Source organism: Protopterus annectens, chromosome 11.part0 (genome assembly GCF_019279795.1).
Source record: "Protopterus annectens isolate FY-2018-M chromosome 11.part0, PAN1.0, whole genome shotgun sequence".
Lineage (NCBI taxonomy): Eukaryota > Metazoa > Chordata > Ceratodontiformes > Protopteridae > Protopterus > Protopterus annectens.
Genome location: NC_056745.1, coordinates 224,149,946 through 224,169,627, shown reverse-complemented (window position 1 = coordinate 224,169,627; position 19,682 = coordinate 224,149,946). Strand labels below are relative to the sequence as shown.

General features: G+C 44.9%; 1 protein-coding gene across 3 annotated transcripts in view; it reads right to left on the bottom strand.

Moving 5' to 3' along the window:
- The window catches only part of LOC122815283 (centrosomal protein of 83 kDa-like), a 1,332,042-nt gene that overhangs the window by 441,845 nt on the left and 870,515 nt on the right, over positions 1–19,682 (bottom strand). For all 3 annotated transcript variants that reach the window (XM_044087644.1, XM_044087646.1, XM_044087645.1), the window contains exon 11: positions 17,639–17,742. In XM_044087644.1, coding sequence (XP_043943579.1) covers positions 17,639–17,742 — 104 coding nt within the window. The remainder of the gene's footprint in view (positions 1–17,638; positions 17,743–19,682) is intronic.

Sequence of the window (19,682 nt, the reverse complement as noted above, 5' to 3'; positions counted from 1 at the left end):
CTGCCCAGACAATGCCCCCCCCACCCTATCTGGGAGGCATCTGTCGCCAGGGTAACCACTGGAGGGGGAGAACAAAGGGTTTTCCCTGATCCAAGTTGGATGTCTGAAGCCACCAGCGAAGGTCCCTTTGCATATATCCGTAATTATGATGTGATGATTGAGGGAAGATCCTGAAAGGACCATTGAGTTGACAAGAGCCACTGAAGAATCCTCATGTGTAATCTTGCTAGAGGAACTAAAAGAACCGTGGCAGACATTGAGCCTAAGACCTGTAGGACCATCCTGGCTGGGGCTTTGGACCTCGAGATCAGAGCTTGAACTTGGCCCTGTAAAGTTCGGATCCTTTCGCAGGAAGAAAGACGCATCAATCTTGAGTCTATCTCTGCTCCTATAAACTTTATGCTGAGAGGGCAGCAAGACAGATTTTGACCAATTGAATGTAATCCCTAGGGAAACACCCAGGAGATGGTGGCTTTGAGGTTGTCCATTAGTAGATGCCTGGTGGTGGCAGTCAGGAGCCAGTCGTCGAGATAGGGAAACACTTGGAATCCAAGACTTCTCAGGTGAGCCGTCACTACTGCCAAACACTTGGTGAACACCCTGGGGCTGTGGTGAGACCAAAGGGCAGAGCACAAAATTGGTAATGACTGACTCCCAGGCTGAAGCGAGATACCTTCTGGACGCCTGATGTATCGGAATGTGATAATAGGCGTCCTTGAGGTCTATGGAGCACATCCAAACATCCTTCTCCAACAACGGAGAATGGATTGTAATGTGACCATTCAGAATCTGGATTTCGTGACGGATTGGTTCAGTCTGCTGAGATCCAATATTGGTCTCAGGTCCCCTGTCTTTTGGCACTAAAAGAACCTGGAGTAATTTCCTGATCCGATCTGGTCTGTGGGGACCGGTTGGATGACTCCTTTTCTAGCAGCTTTAAAGCTTCTGCGGCTGCTATTTCCCTTTGACTGGGTGGTGGGTCCGGGATTCTCTTGGACGGAGGGGTGAGTCTTTGAATGGGATGGTGTAACCTCCGGCACGATCCGCACCCATCTGTCCTGAGTGATTAACTCCCAGGCTTTTAGGTGCTTGGCAACGACACCCGACTGGCTCGAGCAGCACAGCCGGGCAATCCTCATGTCGAGTGGGAGGCTGAAGAGCCACGAAAGGACTCGCGGTCTCCAGAATTGCGGGCCCTCTGCCGCCTCTGGGACGGCGTCTCCCTGAAAAATTTCCCGCCCTCTGCCTCTGGACGGGAATCTTCCTGCTGTTGGGAGAAAACTTGCGAGATTTTCGAACCACATTTTCCCTCCTTTGGCCTTGGGGTAAGGCCGAAAGGGAGTGGAATAACGGGCCCCTATGGCAGATAACGTTTTCCCTCTTGCTCACAGCGGTAAGGGTGTCTTTCACCTTGGGTCCAAACAATGAGGACCCATCAAAGGGAGCGCCGGGCGAAGGAAGACTTGAAGGCCTCCGAACTGACACAAGCGGAGCCAGGCTTGTCTCCGTGAGAGCCACGCCTGTGCCTGCCGCTTACCCCCTTCGCCGCATAGGAAATGAGCCTCATGGACGAAGTTAGAAATTGACGTGAGGATAGCCAACTGAGAGCTAACGGACTGGGCTAGCTGCTCAGGTAGGTTACCCGAGAGGAATCTGACAACTCCTTGACCAGATCCCTCTGAAGCCTGGTAAAATGTGCCAAATAATTCAGCGACCTTAAGGTAAAGGCCGCTGAAGTCAGGGTGCGCTTCCGCACCTATCCATACTCCTAGACTCCTTATTAGGAGGATGGATGGACGCTGAAGCCTCTGCCACGCCCTGTTGTGTAGCAGATGCCACCACCATGGCATCTACAGCCACGCCTTTAGTAAGGAACTCCTTCGGGGGAGCAGATAAAAATTTATTTGGACGAGAAGGGACTGGTTCCACGGTATCTGGATGTTCCCACGCCGACAAACTAAATCCAGAAGCTCGTCAAGGGCTGAGACACCCAGGAGGCGGAGGGCTGAGCCCCACAGGCCTTGAGGAGCACTGATTCGGCCCAAGAGAGGGGGTTTGGATATCCAGCCGCCTCGTTGTTTGAGGATCTCTAAGATGTCTGCAAATGAGACATCATCCGAGGACGACTGGGGACCCTTCCGCATCATCCATATCAGTGTCCGATGTAATAGACTCGGGGAGTCCACGTGCTTCCTCTTGCACGATCTCTTCCTTGGGGGTTCCTCTGAAGACAACTCCAAGAACCCTCAGGAGGAGGGAACCCCACTGGGGTAACCTCAGGCCTCGGGCTCCGCTGGCTACGGACAGGGAACTGCCAAAGACCCAGTCTCCACGCCCAGGGAAGGTGCTGGTAAAACCGAGAGATGGTCAAGAGGACTTGGCCAAGGCACTCCTCATGGCCCTGAAAGCCGGACCCCAGAATCCTGGGAGTGTCCGGACTGAGCCGTGATAGCCGACGGAAGTCCCGCAGCGCACCGAGGGGAGGCTCGGAACCGAAAACATAGGTCCCAAACATCACCCCGGGTCCAGCCGAAGAAGTCCACAGACAAACTCGGACCAAGGCCTGGTTGGAGTAAGGGTCGGAGCCGACCCTAAGATCTCCACCGCTCCAACAGCACCTGCTCACGGAGCCGGGCGGTCGGAGGAGGAATGGCAACGGGTGGGTTAAGGTCATCGGCTCCAAACCAGCTGGGTCGGAACCGAAACAAATTTTGGAAGACTGGGGACTGGAACAGCCTTTGGAGCACCCTGTCTATATCAGAATCCGACATCCTCAAGACCGAGAGGAAACAGAACGGGTTCGAAGGCCTCTCCATCGGCCCCAAAGGGCTAGGGGACCGGCTCCGAGGCGACTCGATGAGTATCGGCGCCGAGGAATACTCACAGCAGATTCCATCGGTGCCGAGGTAGACTTCGCGCCGAGGAGGAAGTGTCTGAGCGGCGACCTTGTCGGCTCCGAGAGCAGTGGAGCCGACGGTGACCCGCCTCGATGCCCCAGCCATCGGCTCCGGCCAGAGGAGTCGATACTGGTGGCATCGAGGCAGACCGTTCAACCTCGGCCCAAGTCTTGGAGCCGAAGGAGAGGCCTGCCTAAGTTTCTTGGCAGTCGGGTCCGACGGACTGGTCGGAACCAAGCCCTTTTCTTTGTGGAGCAGGAGAGGATGCCAAGGCTTCTTCAAAGGAAGGTTTAACTAACCCTTAAGAATCAATTTATTTTTCCTCTCCTGGAGGACCCTTGAGGAAAAAGCGTGACATACACTGCATGACTCCTGCAAGTGCTTTGCCCCGAGACAATATACACAGAGCGAATGATCGTCTGTGATAGACATTTTAAACCCACATTTTGAACATTTTTTAAAGCCCGAAGGCCTAGGGGTTTGAGACATGATGATACACAAATCTAGTCACTCTGACAGGAAAGTACACTAAATTTTTACTGCTGATAAATCTAAGCTTACAGTAAACTAATGCAAACACTTCCTGTAAAAAAAAAAAAACAGGTAACTCTAATCAATTATATAATTACTAGAGACCCTGTAAGTATTAAGGTTGACAGTCCGGGAAGGCCCTGGATGAAGGGGGGGCCGAAAACAAACTGAACCCAATCACACACAACAATTCAAAATCCAAATCGTACACAAAGTTAGCGATAGCCGTTAAAACAGCTTTTGTGAGCAAAAACAGCAAAAAACTGACAGAAAAGTTAGTTAATAAAACTACTTAGCCCAGCCAGCTCGAGACCACGTCTTCGCAGGGAAGCGGCAAACGAGATCTGGGGGACTGGTAGTGGTGCATCCTGGGATATAGTAAGCTCAGCCAATAAGAGACTTCGCTCTTTGGCATAAGCGTGCCGAGTCGGAGCCGAGGGATCGGCTCCGAACCCATCATTCAGAATGTAGGCGAGATAGGATCACATAACATCATTTGTTCTACATCATCACTAGCCTTGCCTGAATATACTGTCCTACAATGTTTAGATGTGGACATTGTTCCATCTGTGAGAAGGTTAATAATATGCATGGGAAGAAAATAAATGGTAGAAAATACTTAGCTTTTGAAAAATTTGATTGTACATCTTCTGGGGTAGTGTACATCTTGGGTTGTAACTGTGTAGAACCTATGTGGTATATAGGACAAACAACTAGAAAAGTAAAGGTCCGCATTCTAGAACATTTGGGGGATATTAGGAGAAAAAATATGGATAGCTCAGTGGCTTTTCATTTTGCCACCACACAACTGTGAAATTGATGGATTTAACTTTAGTGTTCTGGCTAAACCACACTCATTAGGAGGGAATTTTAAGAATGAATTGAATAGGTTGGAACATAAGATGATTTTTAATTATCATACTATACATCCTAGAGGGATGAATTTGGATGCTGGAATAGGCTGATAGTTCATCATTAATTGTTTTTCTTTTTATATTTATTTAACAATATCATAGGCCATAATAACATAATATTGTATTATATTATATTTATAATATTTATAATGTTGCTAGTAACTATTGTTGTGCTTTATATATATTTAATATTGCATATTTAATGAATTAATGATGAATTAATATATTAGTAGTATAGAGCATAATATTGAAATTAGAGTACATGTATAAATAATGCGTTTTCAGCATGGTTTATTTGTGAGCTTTACTTGTACTGAAGTTGTTTAATGTATTAGTTTAAAAATTTGAAGCATTTATTGTGTGTTTGAGCTTTAAGAAAACATACTTGATGTTAATTGATTAATTGGAAGATGATGCTATATATGATGGATGCGATGCAATTGAAATTGTTCCACTGAAGGCGAACTGCCGAGGTACCAGAACATTTGGATTAATAAATGTAATTTATACATCCTGAAAGCTGATTTTTTTCCTTCCCAGTCGTGGATGGTTTTTTGGATTTGGAGAAGTGGTGTGTTGGTGTTTTTTTCATGGATGGGGCAGAGTCCCTAGCTACCTTGTGTCCCAGGAGGCCTTATGGAAGGATATTCCTGAGCACCATTGAGCCAAAGGATGCTCTCCCCCTGGATACCAAATCCAATTTATAATGAGTGATAAAGGTATGAGGGGTAGCCCACGTGGCTGCTGCGCAAATGTCATCCATAGACCCTCTTGAATGAAAAGCCACAGAAGTAGCAACTGATCTGACTGAACGCGCTTTGATTTTGGTAGTTAAACATATCTGTTTTGTTGATAGACAAAAGCGATGCAGTCTCTCATCCATTTTGCCAAAGTGACTTTGGAAACTAATTTTCCTAACTTGGGTCCTAGAAAGGACAGGAACAATTGGTCAGATTCATTGAAAGACTTAGTTCTGTCTAAGTAGAAACATAGTTGTCTATGTACATCTAATAAATGCACACGGTATTCTCTTTTATTAGAAATATTTGGGAAGAACACTGGTAGGTCGACAGATTGATTGATATTTAACTCCAAGACAACCTTGGGTAAATAAGAGGGGTTAGTCCGAAGAGATGCTCTCTCTTTGTGGAAAACTATGTAAGGGCGTTTTACGCACAAGGCCTGTAATTCTGATATTCTCCTTGCTGAGGTAAATCGCTACCAAGAATAAAGTTTTCCAAGAGAAGAATTTTATATCGCAAGTGGCAGCAGGCTTAAAGGGATAAAGGGATGACAAACCAAAGTTTGCAGAACCAGTGTCAAATTCCAAGGTTCAATGGGCTCTTTGAAGGGCGGTTTTATATGCATGACTTCTTTTAAAAAGGAGTTACAGAGACGGTGAGATATTAACGAGGAATCTTGGAAACCATTATGAAAGTTTGAGATAGCTGCTAAATGGACCCTGATCGTAGAAGTTGAAACTACTGAATGGAGTAGAGTTGATAAATACTCCAAACACTGAAGTAATGGGAGCTAGGAAGGGGTCCAGTCCCTTCTCTTGAGACCAAAACACAAATCTGTTCCATTTTTTATGATAAATTTTCCTGGTGGACGATTTATGTGAAGCCAAAAGAATTTTTTTGTACATGGGGAAGAAAGGTTATTTTGCCTGGCAATTACCGGAAGTGTAGATACCAAGCTGTCAGTTTGAGGCTCATCAGGTTTGGATGGATCAACCCCTGTGGGTGTGACAGTAACCCTGGAGTTGGATCCACAGTCCACGGGCGGTAAACCAGGTGAGGCCAAAGGAAGAGAAACAAGACTTGTTGGGGCCAATAGGGTGCGATGAGGATTACTTTGCTTCTCAACCAAAGAGCTTTCTTTAGAAATTGTGGGATCAGGGGAAAAGGAGAGAAGGCATAAAGCAGTCCTGGGGCCAATTGTGTACTAGACCATCCCTCGGGGACTCCCCCCGAGGGGGAATTATGGTAAAGTAGCCACTGCATTTGTGGTTGGCAGGAGATGTAAAACAGATCACAGCAAGGCTGACCCCAGTGACGGAAAATCTGTGTCGCTACTTTGGGATTGAGAGACCACTCGTAAGGCAGGAGTATGCATCTGCTCAGTTTGTCCACAATCACATTAGAGCTCCCAGGAATGTGCGTTGCTACCAGAAAGTGGTTGGAGGTTATCACCCATTGCCATACTTTCATGGCTTCCTGACACAATGGGTAGGATCCGGTTCCCCCTTGTTTGTTGATATAGCAGACGACTGACATGTTGTCTGACTAAATAGCAATTGTCCCCAACGGGAGGGCAGATTGGAATGCTTGCAATGCCAGAAGCACCACCCTCAGTTCTAGGACATTAATATGCAAGATGACCTCTACGGGGGACCAGGTGCCTTGGACAGTCTAAGTGAAAATGCCTCAACCCCTCATCCCATCAGGGAAGCATTCGTGGTCACTGTAGCCTTTGGGCTGGGAAGGTGAGAAGGGACAACTCTATAGTTCCATTTCTGGCTTCTCATCCACCAATTCAGATCCTGTTTGCAATGGTTGGTTATGCGGATTGGGTGGGACACAGAATGTGTCAATAGGGACCACTGTGACACTAGCAGCCATTGTAGTAATCTCATATGGAGTCTTGTTAAGGGAACTACAGTAATCATTGTTGCCACTGATCCTAGCAGGTAAAGGACTAAACGAGCTGGGACTTGACCTGAGAGAGTATCACTTGGAGTTGAGATCTTAGTTTGTGAAGCCTGTGATGAGGAAGAGCGACAAGGCAAGCACTCGTGTCATATGCTGCTCCTATAAATTTTAGGCTTTGAGTAGGTACTAGTTTTGACTTCTCTTCATTTACTGATATTCCTAAGAGCTTTGCTGGCTGTAGGATGTAGTGCAAGGCAAGAAGCTGTAGATGACTGGTGGGGGAGGTAAGGAGCCCATCGTCTAGATATGGAAACACCAGGAATCGTCGTAGTCTCAGGTGTGCTGTTACTGCTGCCATACATTTGAACACTCTGGGGGCTGTGGAGAGACCAAAGGGCAGTGCTCAAAATTGGTAATGACTGGCTCCCAGCAGGAAGTGTAGATATCTTCTGGAGTGCTTGCCCATTTTTATATGGTAATACGCATTCTGGAGATCTATTGAGCACATCCAGACATCTTTTTCCAGGAATGGGAGGACAGAATGAACCGTGACCATCCGGAATTTGGTCTGTTTGATGAACTTATTTAGGTTGCTGAGGTCCAAAATTGGCCTCCTGTTCCCTGTCTTTTTTGGCACTAAAAAGAACCTTGAGTAGAATCAGGATTCTATTTGGTCTGGTGGGACTGCTTGGATGACTCTTTTTTCGAGCAGCATTTGAATTTCTTGTGCTGCTATGTCCCTCTGACTGGGTGGAATGCCGGGGACTCGCCTTTGTGGTCTTGGGTAAAGATCAAAGGGGATGTGATAACCTTTGGTAATTATCGGCTGTACCCAGGAATTTGATGTTATCGAGTCCCAGGCTAGGTGGTGCAGAGAGAATCGTCCCCGACTGCTTCCAGAAGCAAGCAATTGGGCTGCCCAGAAAAGGAATCTCTGTACCCCTGGTTAGGTGGACCCCCCTCTGCCTTGGGGGGTGTCGATGAGTTCCCCCCTCTGCTCTGGGGGGAAAACTTGACACGTCTGTCACGGAAAGGTCCTTGGGATTCTTTGAACCACATCTTTCTGCTTCTCTGATTCCTAGAATAGGATCATTGGGGAGTGGAAAAATGTACACCCACAGCAGATAGGGTCTTTCTGTCCTTCTCACACATGGCTAGTGTGTCTTTAACTTTTGGACCGAAGAGAGAGGAAGAATCAATGGGAGCACTGATAAAGGAAGACTTGAAAGGGTCTGCAAAGTCACAAAAGCACATCCAGGCGCGACGTCGCATGATAACGCCTGTACCCACTGCTCTGGCCATCCCTTCAGTTGTATATGCAATCAACTGCATGGACAAGTTGTATATGGATTCCAGGGTGGCAAGCTGCAAAGCAACCGTGTCATGTACCTTATCAGACACTGCTCCTGCTAATGTCCCTAAGAGTTCTGTGATCAGATCCATTTGGAGATGGGTAAAATATGCCACGTAATTCAAAGACCATTTGGCAAAGGTTGTTGAGTCATAACCTTGCTTCCCCAGTCTGTCCATTGTTTGAGACTCCCTGTTTGGAGGATGAACAGCAGGACTCTCCTCTGCGAGTTCTTTCTTGGTGGTTGCCGCCACCACCGTAGCATCTACTGCCAAACCTTTGGACCAATGGGGCTGATCTTCTGGAGGGGAGAGTATTTTGTCCGGTCTCTGGGGGATTGGCTCAACAGTGTCAGGGGCCTTCCAAGTGTGCTGTATGATGAGCTTGACCATGTCATCTGCAGGCGGGGTTATCCAGAAAGTAGAGGGTCAGGCACGGAAAGCCTACAAGAATACAGATTCCTCCGAGCAAGGGTTAGTGGACTTTGAGTCACCCCTCTGTTTCTTCCAATCACCCCGTTTCAATATCTCCAGTATGTCTCCATAGGAGACATCCTCAGGAGGTGACCATTGGGACCCTTCTCCCTCATCATAATCTGTATCTTCGGTGAGAGATTCCTCCGGGGAATCAACGTGTTTCCTCTTGCATGATGTCTTATGGAATGGCTCTTCACGGGGAAGGTCTGAAGAGGACTCCAAAGAGAGGGTGCCCTGCAGTAGGGTATCTTGCTGGTCCTGTGCCTAATGTCCCAGAATAGTGGGCAGCTGTGAACCAGAAACATGTATATATGGCATTCGGATGCCGAGGGATCCAACTGTGACAGCCTACTGAGGCAAGTGCCCTCTCCATAACCTGGAAGGTATGCCTGCCCGAAGAGGGATGGGAGCCCAGAACCGAGAAAGACAACCTCAGAACCAGGGTCACACCCCCCTCCGACGAGCTCACCTCCAAGGAAGGAGCCGCAAGAGAACAAAGAGCTGTCAAAGCAACCAGAACCGTAGATGGCACTGTGCTAGGGATCACGGTGCCAAGAGACCAGTCACCTACTAAGCCCTGGTCCACAAGATCGGCTCCAGAACCAAGGTAAGATCTATCAATGGGACCAAAGTTGTTGGCACAGAGGGCTCTAAGACTTGCATGGAGGTTGAAGGATGAATGTAGGTTGGAGTCTATGGAGAAAAACCTTCGGCTCCGGGTGGGAGGGAGGCCCTAAATGGAGTTGGGATGCCTCTGGCCACTAAGAGCTGATCCACAAGTGTCACTGCTTTGAACTCTGAAAGACTCCTGGTGGAATGGGTTGACATCCCCGATGGAGATTCAGGTTAATCAAGGAAAGGGCTTAGCTGTTGTCCCACAAGGGGGTCAATGGATGTAGAATATCGGGTCCTGGCTAGTGTTTCGACCTTCAGCACCGTGGTTAGGAGACCAGAAGGTTTAGCTGGTGGGGAAGAGTGACCAGTTTTAAGGTGGTATCTATCGTTGGTGCCGAGAGAGTCTGTGGTAGGAGGAAGGTGTTCGTATCATAGGAGCAGAAGTTGTTGGTTCCATAATCAAGGACAGCACCATGGATAAATTTTTAGGCTCCGGTGCCGAGGTACGTGTCATAGTCATTTTGGCATGTTTAGCTCTCAGTTCCGTATGACCCTGTGCCTTTGTAGTTCTTGGATCCTGGGACTGAGGATGTCATTTTTAAGAAGGGTTGAGACCTCCGCCTCAGATAAAGCCTCCAAGAAAGGGTTTTTTAGGAGTCCGTTTAAGATTAATTTGTTTTAATACTCAGCCAAGGTGTGGGCAATAAAGCCCTTACAGAGCTCACATGGAAGTTGGATGTTCAGATATGGTACTCCTAGACAATAGACACAAGAGTGAAGCCCATCAAAAATTTGGCATCTTCCTCCTACACTTGTCACACTGCTTAAAACCAGTAGTGCCCTTCTTGTCAGCCATTATCAACAATATAGTTAAAGAGTAATTATACAACAATAAACAAAAAGAAATACTCTATTACAGGTGTAGAGATACACTAGCACGCAGATGGAAGAAAAGATTTTTTTAATACCAACAATGGTAATAGGAATATACCCTGAAGGCTAAAGGTAAGAAAGAAAGGAATACCAATACCACTGATAGTATTTAAAATATCCAAAGACAGAGAAGGGAGGGACCTGTACCAGCAAAGGTACGAAGAAATACCATCATGAGAAAGGAAGGGAAAAAGGACAAAAAAATTCACTCACACAGAGGGAAATATGTCTTTAGCTACAAACAACTAAGATAAGAGGTAAATTGAAGAGAAATACATATATTGCTAAATTGTCAAATAGAGAAAAAGACAAAATACTTAGCTTGAGAGCTGGCCTGATGTGTCTTGAAACTCTATGCGGCAAACAAAATCTGTGGAGATTAGGAGAGGGGCACTATGGGTAACCTTAGCTTGAGTTTTTGGCTGGCGCAAGCTTGTTATATCGGCCAAGTCCATTCTGAGAATGGAACTGAAACCTATTCGTTATGAATGAATGAAGATTAACAACATCAGATGGATCTTTATAAGGGAGCTTCAGTAAAAGAATTCCTCTCAAGAATGCTTTGCATATCTTATGCAAAAAGGAGGAGCAACCATCAATGTCAATATGAAAATTAGAGATTGCAGCTAGCTGCAATTTTATTGTAGAATAAGCTGCCCCCTCATTAAAAAGCTTTGCTAAAAACTCTATAGCATGAATAGGAGCCAAAAAAGGGTTTACATCATTTTATTGAGGCCAATGTACGAATCTCCTCCACTTACTGTTGAACAACTTTTATGCAGATGGTTTACGGAAGGATAATAAAATATGATGAAATGGGGAAAACAGCATAGGTTGTCTGGCTATTAATGAAACTGGAGATACCAAGCTGTCAGGCTGGATGTTCAGATGAGGCATTCCTGAAGGGTATGACAGGAAGTCTGGAATTGGATCCACAATCACGGTCTCTTCCGTAGGTGAGGCCAAAGAAAAGGAAACCAGATTTGATGAGGCCAATATGGGACAAGGAGGATTACATCTATCTTCAACCTGCTCACTTTCTGAAGAAATTTTGGGATTAAAGGAGTTGGAGGAAAAGAATACAGTAGACTGGGAGGCCAATCGTGAGTGACAGAATCCCTCAGGGACTCCTCTCTTGGGGGGATGAGGGCAAAGTTGTTGCTGCATTTGCTGTTCAGGGGGTTGCAAAAAGGTTGCAGCAAGGTTGGCCCCATTTGTGGAATACACTCTCCGCAACTTTCTGATTGAGGGACCACTTGTGAGGCATAATGATGGACCTGCTCAACTTCTCTGCTATCATGTTGAACTCTCCCGGAATGTGTATTGCTACCAGAAAGTGGTTGGATGATATCACCCACTGCCACACTCTGAGCACCTCTCGACATAAGGGGTATGCTCTGGTTCCCCCCTTGCTTGCTGATGTACCAGACAACTGACATGTTGTCTGACTGAAACACAATTTTCTCCAGAGGGAGAACATCCTGAAAGGCTTTCAACACTAGTAGCACCGCTCTCATCTCTGGGACATTTATGTGTGAATTGGCTTCTTGTGTAAACCATGTGTCTTAGACTGTTTTTCCCACATAATGCCCCACTCCACTCTGTCTGGGAAGTGTCCGTGGTCACTGTGGTCTTTGGGAGAGGGGGAACAAATGGGCAACCTTATTTAAGTTGGTCTGACCAAATCAACCATGAAAGATCCTTCTTGCAAGAGTTCGTAATTCTAATTGTGGCTTATATGGGTTGGTGTAGGATAGACCATTGTATTGTGAGAAGCCATTGTAAGATTCTCATGTGGAATCTTGCTAGTGGAACTAGTATTATTGCTGCTGCCATAGAATCCAAGGTCTGAATTACTGTTTGAGCAGGTATTGTTGAATTGTGTAATAACTTTCTGACTTGATCTTTTATGCTCACCATTCTTGACAATGGAAGACGTGCCACCATCTCGATTGTGTTTAAATGTGCTCCTATGAAGACCAAATCCTGAGACGGGTCTAGGTACGACTTTTTGTAATTTGTTGTAATGCCTAACCGGGAACAAGGTTGAAGAACCTTGTCTTTTGCTTCTAGAAGCAGATGCCTAGTCAGAGTGGTTATGAGCTAGTCATCCAAGTATGGAAAAACCCAGAATCCTTGCTGTCTCAAGTGAGCTGCCACTACTGCCATACATTTGGTGAGCACTCACAGCTGTACTGAGACCAAATGGCAGTACTCTGAACTGACAGTGACTGGCTCCCAACCGGAAGCATAAATGACTTCTGGATCACCTGTCCATCTTTATATGGTAATACATATCCTGAAGGTCTATCGAGCACATCCAATCATCCTTTTCCAAGAATGGAAGAATGGCCTGAACCGTGACCATCTGGAACTTGCTCTGCTGAACTGATTTGTTCAATCTGCTGAGATCCAAAATTGGTCTCCAGTCCCCTGTCTTTTTTGGTATCAGAAAGAACCTTGAGTAAGTAGTGGATCCTCTCTGGCCTGGCAGTACCTCCTGGGTGATTCTCTTATCTCACAGCTTTTGTATCTGAATAGCTGCTTCCTCCCTTTGACTGGGTGGAACATCTGGGATTTTTTTGTTTTGGGGCAGTGGATGGGAAAAGGGTATATAGTATCCTCTGGATATTATCCTCTTCACCCATATGTCTTTTATGTTCAGCCAGGCTCTTAGGTGCAGGGACAGACGACCCTTGACTGCCTCCAGAGAAAAGCAATCAGGTCTCCATTAAGAAGCGCTGAAAGGGCTTCCCAAAAAATATGTCTCTAGACCCTTAATGATGCTGAGCCCCTCTGCATCCGGGCGGTGTCTTCCATTACTCTTCCTCCCTCTGCCCCTTGGGGAAATTTGAGGAAAAGATCCTTGTGATTTTCTGAACCACATCTTTCCACTGCTCCTCTGATTTTAAGAATATGGTTTCTGGGGAGTGGAAAAACAAACATTTATGGCAAAAAGGGTCTTCCCCATCTTTCTCGCATCTGGACAGCACATCTCTAACTTTTGGGCCAAAAAGAGAAGTGCCATCAAATGGAGTGTTGACAAACAAAGATTTAAAGGGTTCAGCAAAGTTGCATAAGTGCATCCAGGCTTGCCTCTTCACAGAGATACATGAACCCGCAGTTCTACTCGCCCCCTTCAGCTACATGCAAAATGTGCCCCATGGAGGAGTTTGTGATAGTATGTACGGTGGCTATCTTGTTCCTGTTCAGACGCAACTCCTGAGACAGTATCTGACAACTCTTTGATTAGATCCCTCTCCAATCTGGTAAAATGGGAAAGGTAATTCAGGGACCTCAGGGTAAAGGTTGCTGAAGAGAAAATACACTTCCTGCATCTAGCCATCATCCTAGAATCCTCATTAGGAGGATGAATAGTACAACTTTCATCCACAAGTTCTTTTTTCATGGTTGTCGCCATGACCATGGCATCTACTGAACACCTTTTGATCAAAAAGCTTTGTCCTCTGGTGATGTTACTATTTTGTTCACTCTCTGGGGGGGGGGTGGAGCCTCCCACGCCTACTGAGAGATCAACTTGAGCTCGTTGGCAGGCATGGTCACCCAGGATGTAGATAGTCAGGATCCAAAAGCCACCATGAAAATTGACTCCTTCGATGAGGGATTGCTGGGATTCCAGCCACCTCTCTGTTTCAATATCTCTAGGATGTCCCCGAAGGAAACATCATCTGGAGGTGAACATGGGGATCCCTCACCTTCCTCAAGGTCAGTATCCTCTGTGATGGACTCCTCCGTGGAGTCTAGGTGATTCCCTCTTACACTTCCTCTTCCAAAGAACCTCCTCTGTGGGAAGCTCCAGGGAGGTATCAGAGGAGATGGGGAGTCCTTTTAGGTAGCCTGGGGCTTCCGAACCCACTGTCCCTGTTGGAGGTCTGGTTGAGACACGGGGTTCAAGTCTGCAAAGCAGAAGACTGCATATCCAAAGTGGGGAGATACTGCTTGTGCTGCTGAGGCAAATGTAGCCCTCTCCAAAGCCTTGAAAGCAGATTGGTCCAGAGAAATGAAGGATCCCAGATCTGACAGGTCCTGCTTACAGATCCAGGGACTCCCGAATCCAGAGGACAGCGCTCCCAAGGCCAGAGCCAGGAACAGGCTGATATGAGCTGAGGCTCCAAGGGGCAGGGACTGCTCCAAAAATGTCAAAGTTGACCCTACCATCTCGGACTCAACTGGGCCACCATGATCCCAAGAGCTCCCTGGCTTCGACTAGCCCGGGGAACTCACAGCAGAGATCTGAGCAGGACGGAAAGGTCCTCGGCTCCGACATAGACAATATTGGATGGAGCAGATCCAAAGGCTCCAAAACTTCCAGGGAAGTTGGAGGAGGAATCTGAAGAGGGGAAGCAAGGATTCGGAACTCCTGACCCTTAGGGATTGGAGCCAAAGGGGGTCCTGCAAAGCCTTGCACCCAGACGATCTTCTTGACCACCACTTTGGCTTCTGTGAGGCTTCTAGTAGAGTAGGTTGATGATGCCGGTGGTGACTCTGGTCTGTCCAGGAATGTAGAAGGCACTCTAGATGGCACTGGGTCAACAGAAGGAGAGTATCAAGTCCTAGGTAAAGACTGGATAGGTTTAAAAGGGCTCCCAACAGGATCCAATGACAACGGATCTGACCTATCCTTCAGAGTGGAGTCTTAGAAGTCATCGGATCTGAGAAAACCTTAGGATCAGACAGTTTAGTCACGTTTGCTGAGGACTCCACTGGCAACTTTGGAGCAGAAGAAGGCCTTTTTCTTCCCTTATCTGAACTTCTGAAGGACAAGGAAGAAGCTGGGCTAGATTGTTCAGATGTGGAAGAATGTTTCTTTTTGACTGTTTTCAGAGCCAGAAATGGCCAGAAAATTCCCCAAAGGAGAAAGGCAACATATCTTTAAGGATCAATTTGTTTCGGCATTCAATAATGGCTTGTGATTGAACACCTTGTAAATATCACATTCTTGCTGTAAAATGAAGTGAGCCCAGGCAATATACACAAAAACTGTGCAAATCACTCAATGGTATTTTGTGACTGCATATAGACCATTTTTTTAAAGCCAGCCGGCTTATCAAATTTCTCTGCCATAATTCTGACAGTGGCAAGAAAGGAGAAAGAGAAAAGGAAACTATTTTTTTTTTAAGTTAGAGATAAAGAGGAAAAAAAGGGAAAATAACTAACAGAAAGAGGTAGGGAGAAGGAACTGCTAACAATAGTAGTTTTAGAAGTACCTCTGTACTAATCAGAAAGTAGAATTAAGGTTAAAGGGAAAGAAAAGGATGTTTAGTTATACAAAAGCTTAGACTGAGAGAAAAAAATCTTGCAAGACTGAAAAGCTTATTCACTAACTGCCCAAGAACTATAGGAAGGACCACATCTTTGTGAAGTGGCAAACAAGATCTGAGGGCATTGGTAAAGAAGCACTATGGGTAGGGTGCTCTAGAGCTTTTTGGTTGCCACTAACTTTTGCAATGGCAGAGTTGGATCCGAGGGATTGGATCCGAACCCCCTATGTGAGGATAAAATGAAAACTGACATCAGATCAATATACACAAAGAGTATGGGCAACTGAAAAAGGCAATTTGTGCGTCTGAAAGAGGCAATTTGTGCCCACATTCAGAACACTTCTCAAGCATGCCAGTGACAATAGCCCGAAAACAGTAATACAAGATACAGTTTTTTTTTTTGTTATATAAAGGAAGAAAAGTTAAGAAAAACGAAAGTCAGAAAGAATACCAACAATGGTAATAGAGCTACACCATCATGTATAAACTGGAAAAGGGGGAAAAATACTACAAACAATGGCAGAGATGCAGTATTATATAAGGGTAAGGTAATAATGTATACAAGAGAAATCTAAGATATTAAAGGTATTTTCAGTGGAAAAAAAATACACTTACCTGCTGAAACTTGAGGGCCAAGGTTGACCATGTCTTTTCATGAAAAGCAGCAAAGGGGATCCTAGGTATGTTAGGGGTTAGTGCATTATGGCTAAGGGAGAAGTGTGAGTGCTTTTTGGTTACCAGAAGCTTTAGTAATGGACAAGCTGGATCCGAGGTATGAATCTGAACCCAACAGATGAGGACAGAGTGAAAATTGGCAACATCAGATTCTGTATTTCAGGGTTTGTAATTGTGATAGGGAGTCAAACACCTAAATTATGTCAGTATATACACTTTGTTATGGCACTAATATTATCATATAAATGGCACTAATATTATAGCAATAACCCACGCCTGGATGTGGGTAATGCGGGATTTACCCATGGTTGGCGTGGTTTGGTCCTGAGGGCGAAGCCCGAGGGACCAAACAAAGACAACCATGGGTAAATCCCGCATTACCCACACCCAGAAGTGGGTTATTGCTATTATACTATGACATTATTTAAGAAAAGAAATAATTACTTTTCTTAAATAATGGCATTGTATAATGCCTCTTTGCTGCCCTTCCGCAGCTGTCTGGTATCCATGGCAGTTCTGATGTACTGCGCATGCTTACGCAGTACATCAGAGCTGTGGCCAAAAGCAATGGAGAAAGCAAGATCTCCGTTGCTTTTTACTGTTTCGCTATATTAAATGGGTTTAACATAGCGAGACAGCTTTAAAATAAGCAACGGACATCTCCGTTGCTTATTTTAAAGCTGTCTCGCTATGTTAAACCCATTTAACATAGCGAGACAGGTTTAAAAAAAAAAGCAACGGAGAAAGCAAGACCTCCGTTGCTTTTTACACACTGTGTCGCTATGTTAAAGGAGTCTAACATAGCGAGACAGCTTTAAAAAAAGCAACGGAGATCTCCGTTGCTTTTTTTTAACCTGGGTCGCTATGTTAAACTCTTTTAACATAGCGAGATAGTGTTTTAAGAGAGACTTATACTAATGGAAAAAGTCCGCGACGGACCTTTTTCCATTAGTATAAGTCGATTTATAACGTGCACGCTGGCCAATCAGCGTGCACGTTTTGGAATATTAATGGGGGGTCATGGGATAATATCATATAAAGCACACAAACAGAGAAGCTTCTGCCACCTTTTTACTAATTCTCCTAATGTTACCTCCGTAACAGCAGAACCTATCTTACAGTGTGCAAAAACACACATTCCTGACATCAACTAAACTTTAAAAATAATTCTTCTTTTTAACTGAGCCAGCTTTTCTAGCCCAGTAATAAATACAAAGACAGAAATGTACTGAATTAGCAAACACTTTTAAGTCAGCTGCAGAGTTCTGTACACTATTTTACTACAGGATGGCAAATTGTTGTTATCTTACTTATTGAGTGCACTCTTTTCTATTTCTAATTCTTCTTTCTTTGCTTCAAGAAGCTGTATTTTCTCCAGCAGTCTTTTCTGCTTATTTTCATGTAAGGTTTTTCTCTGAGGAAACAAAACAGATACTAAATCAATTTCAATGCCAACCAATAAATGTCAAAGTATTAATAATGCTTACAGTGTAACTGAAGTGGTGACATACAAACAGATTGATACAACAACAGTTTAACAGTCTTCGAATCCATTACTAGCTATGCTACAATAGCACCTTTCAGTATGCATTGTGAATTAAAATGTATTGTAACATTACATCTCCTAAAACCAGTGATAGTACAGCCGTGTATAATGCTGTATTCCTTCAGTCCCCAGAATAACTCTGCCCAGATGGCTGTCAAACTGTGTCACATTTGTGCATCAAAGTCACAATGAATCTTTCAGTTAAACCCAAGGCTCTTTCCACACATCCATTACCTACATCTACAGCAATCTTTAAGAATTCTTCCAATGAAGATATTTGTGCTGCAGCAACATAATTGATGTTGCATACCTTTTCTATGCATTACAAGGTTGATTCGATTTGTACATCCAGGGCTTCCTTTGCAGAGTCCATTCTCCAAGGGCTCTTGTCATGATACCACCTAGGAGAATCAGTAGCTATGGATTCTGACCCAACACTCAGGTTAGATGAAGAGAATGAAAACCTTCCCACCATCCCCCTGCCTTCTACTTTTGAAGATCCCAAAGGACCCGTATTCTGTTCTAGCTGTTCAAGCAGCAAACTTGATCTGAAGGAAGCTGGTCTAGACAAGACAGGTGCATTGTGGGAGGGAAAGGTTTGAGAAGCTTGAGGCTGTAGCACTAACGATGTCAGTTTGAATCCGGCAAGCAACTTAAAATCCAACAGCTGGATCAGAGGACCGAATGAAAAGGATCTTAGTGTAACAGTAGATGTCTAAGCAGATCACAGTTGCAATATTGCTCACTAGTGGGATGTATCCTGTCAAGGATGCCATATCTCTAGCCAGTATACAGAAGCCTGGGTGCTTTCCTCTTACACTGTTCACCCAACATATGACCTAGGCACAAGAGTAGTTGGTGGTACATAAGGGAACACAGAGACAAGGAAGTTCCTCACAGCTTTCTTGCCTCACACAGGAAAAATTAAGTCTAGGAAAAGGACTCATGTCAGCAGGGTTGAAACGAGAAAAGGTAGGTCAAGCTCAGACAATGGAAAAGACAAGAAGTAGGTGGAAAGGAAAGAGAATGCATACATTGCAAAAGTGATCAATTTGAGCATCAACTGTTATGGTAAATTTGTACACAGCTGTACTATGCCCTTCATTTGATCTTTGTTGCAGTATTGCTTGCTAGCAGGAAAATTTTCAAATTCTTTTATACTAAACAGGAGGAGGCATAATGTACAGAAATGGAGTTCAGAATACCATGATGATTGCACCTGCCAAAGAAAAAACACAGTTCTAGCCCTAGGAAAGGCATGCATCTTTTGTAAAGGTGTCAATGGAAGACCAAGGGTCTGCTTCTAAAATTCTTGAGTATAGACCATTGAAAAAGGCACCAGAGTAGGCAACATCCCTAGCACAGCAAGCTTTGATATGGCCTTGGATGAATTTCCCATGAAAAGTATAACAAAAATATACAGCAAGGGAAATTTATCTGGAGATAAGACTGTTTTGCTACAGGAAATTCCATCATTTACCCTCATAGGAAACAAACAGCTGATATGATTTTTTGGAACGGCTTAGTGTTATCCAAACAGAATTTTAGTTGCCTGTGAATATCCAACAAATAGTGTTCTCTCTCTCTCTCTTGTTTGGAGGATATAGAAAACTGTTGGTAAATTGATGGATTGGTCCTGAGACATTTCATTTACAACTTTAGAAATAAGGGAATGGTCAGTCCTAAGAGAACCCGTCTCTTACTGCTATCCTCTGCTTATTAGTCAGTCAGCCAGCCAGATACTTATCTACTTCAAAATTTTGAGAACCACCCCATACCACCTCAATATCATCTATGAATTGCATTGT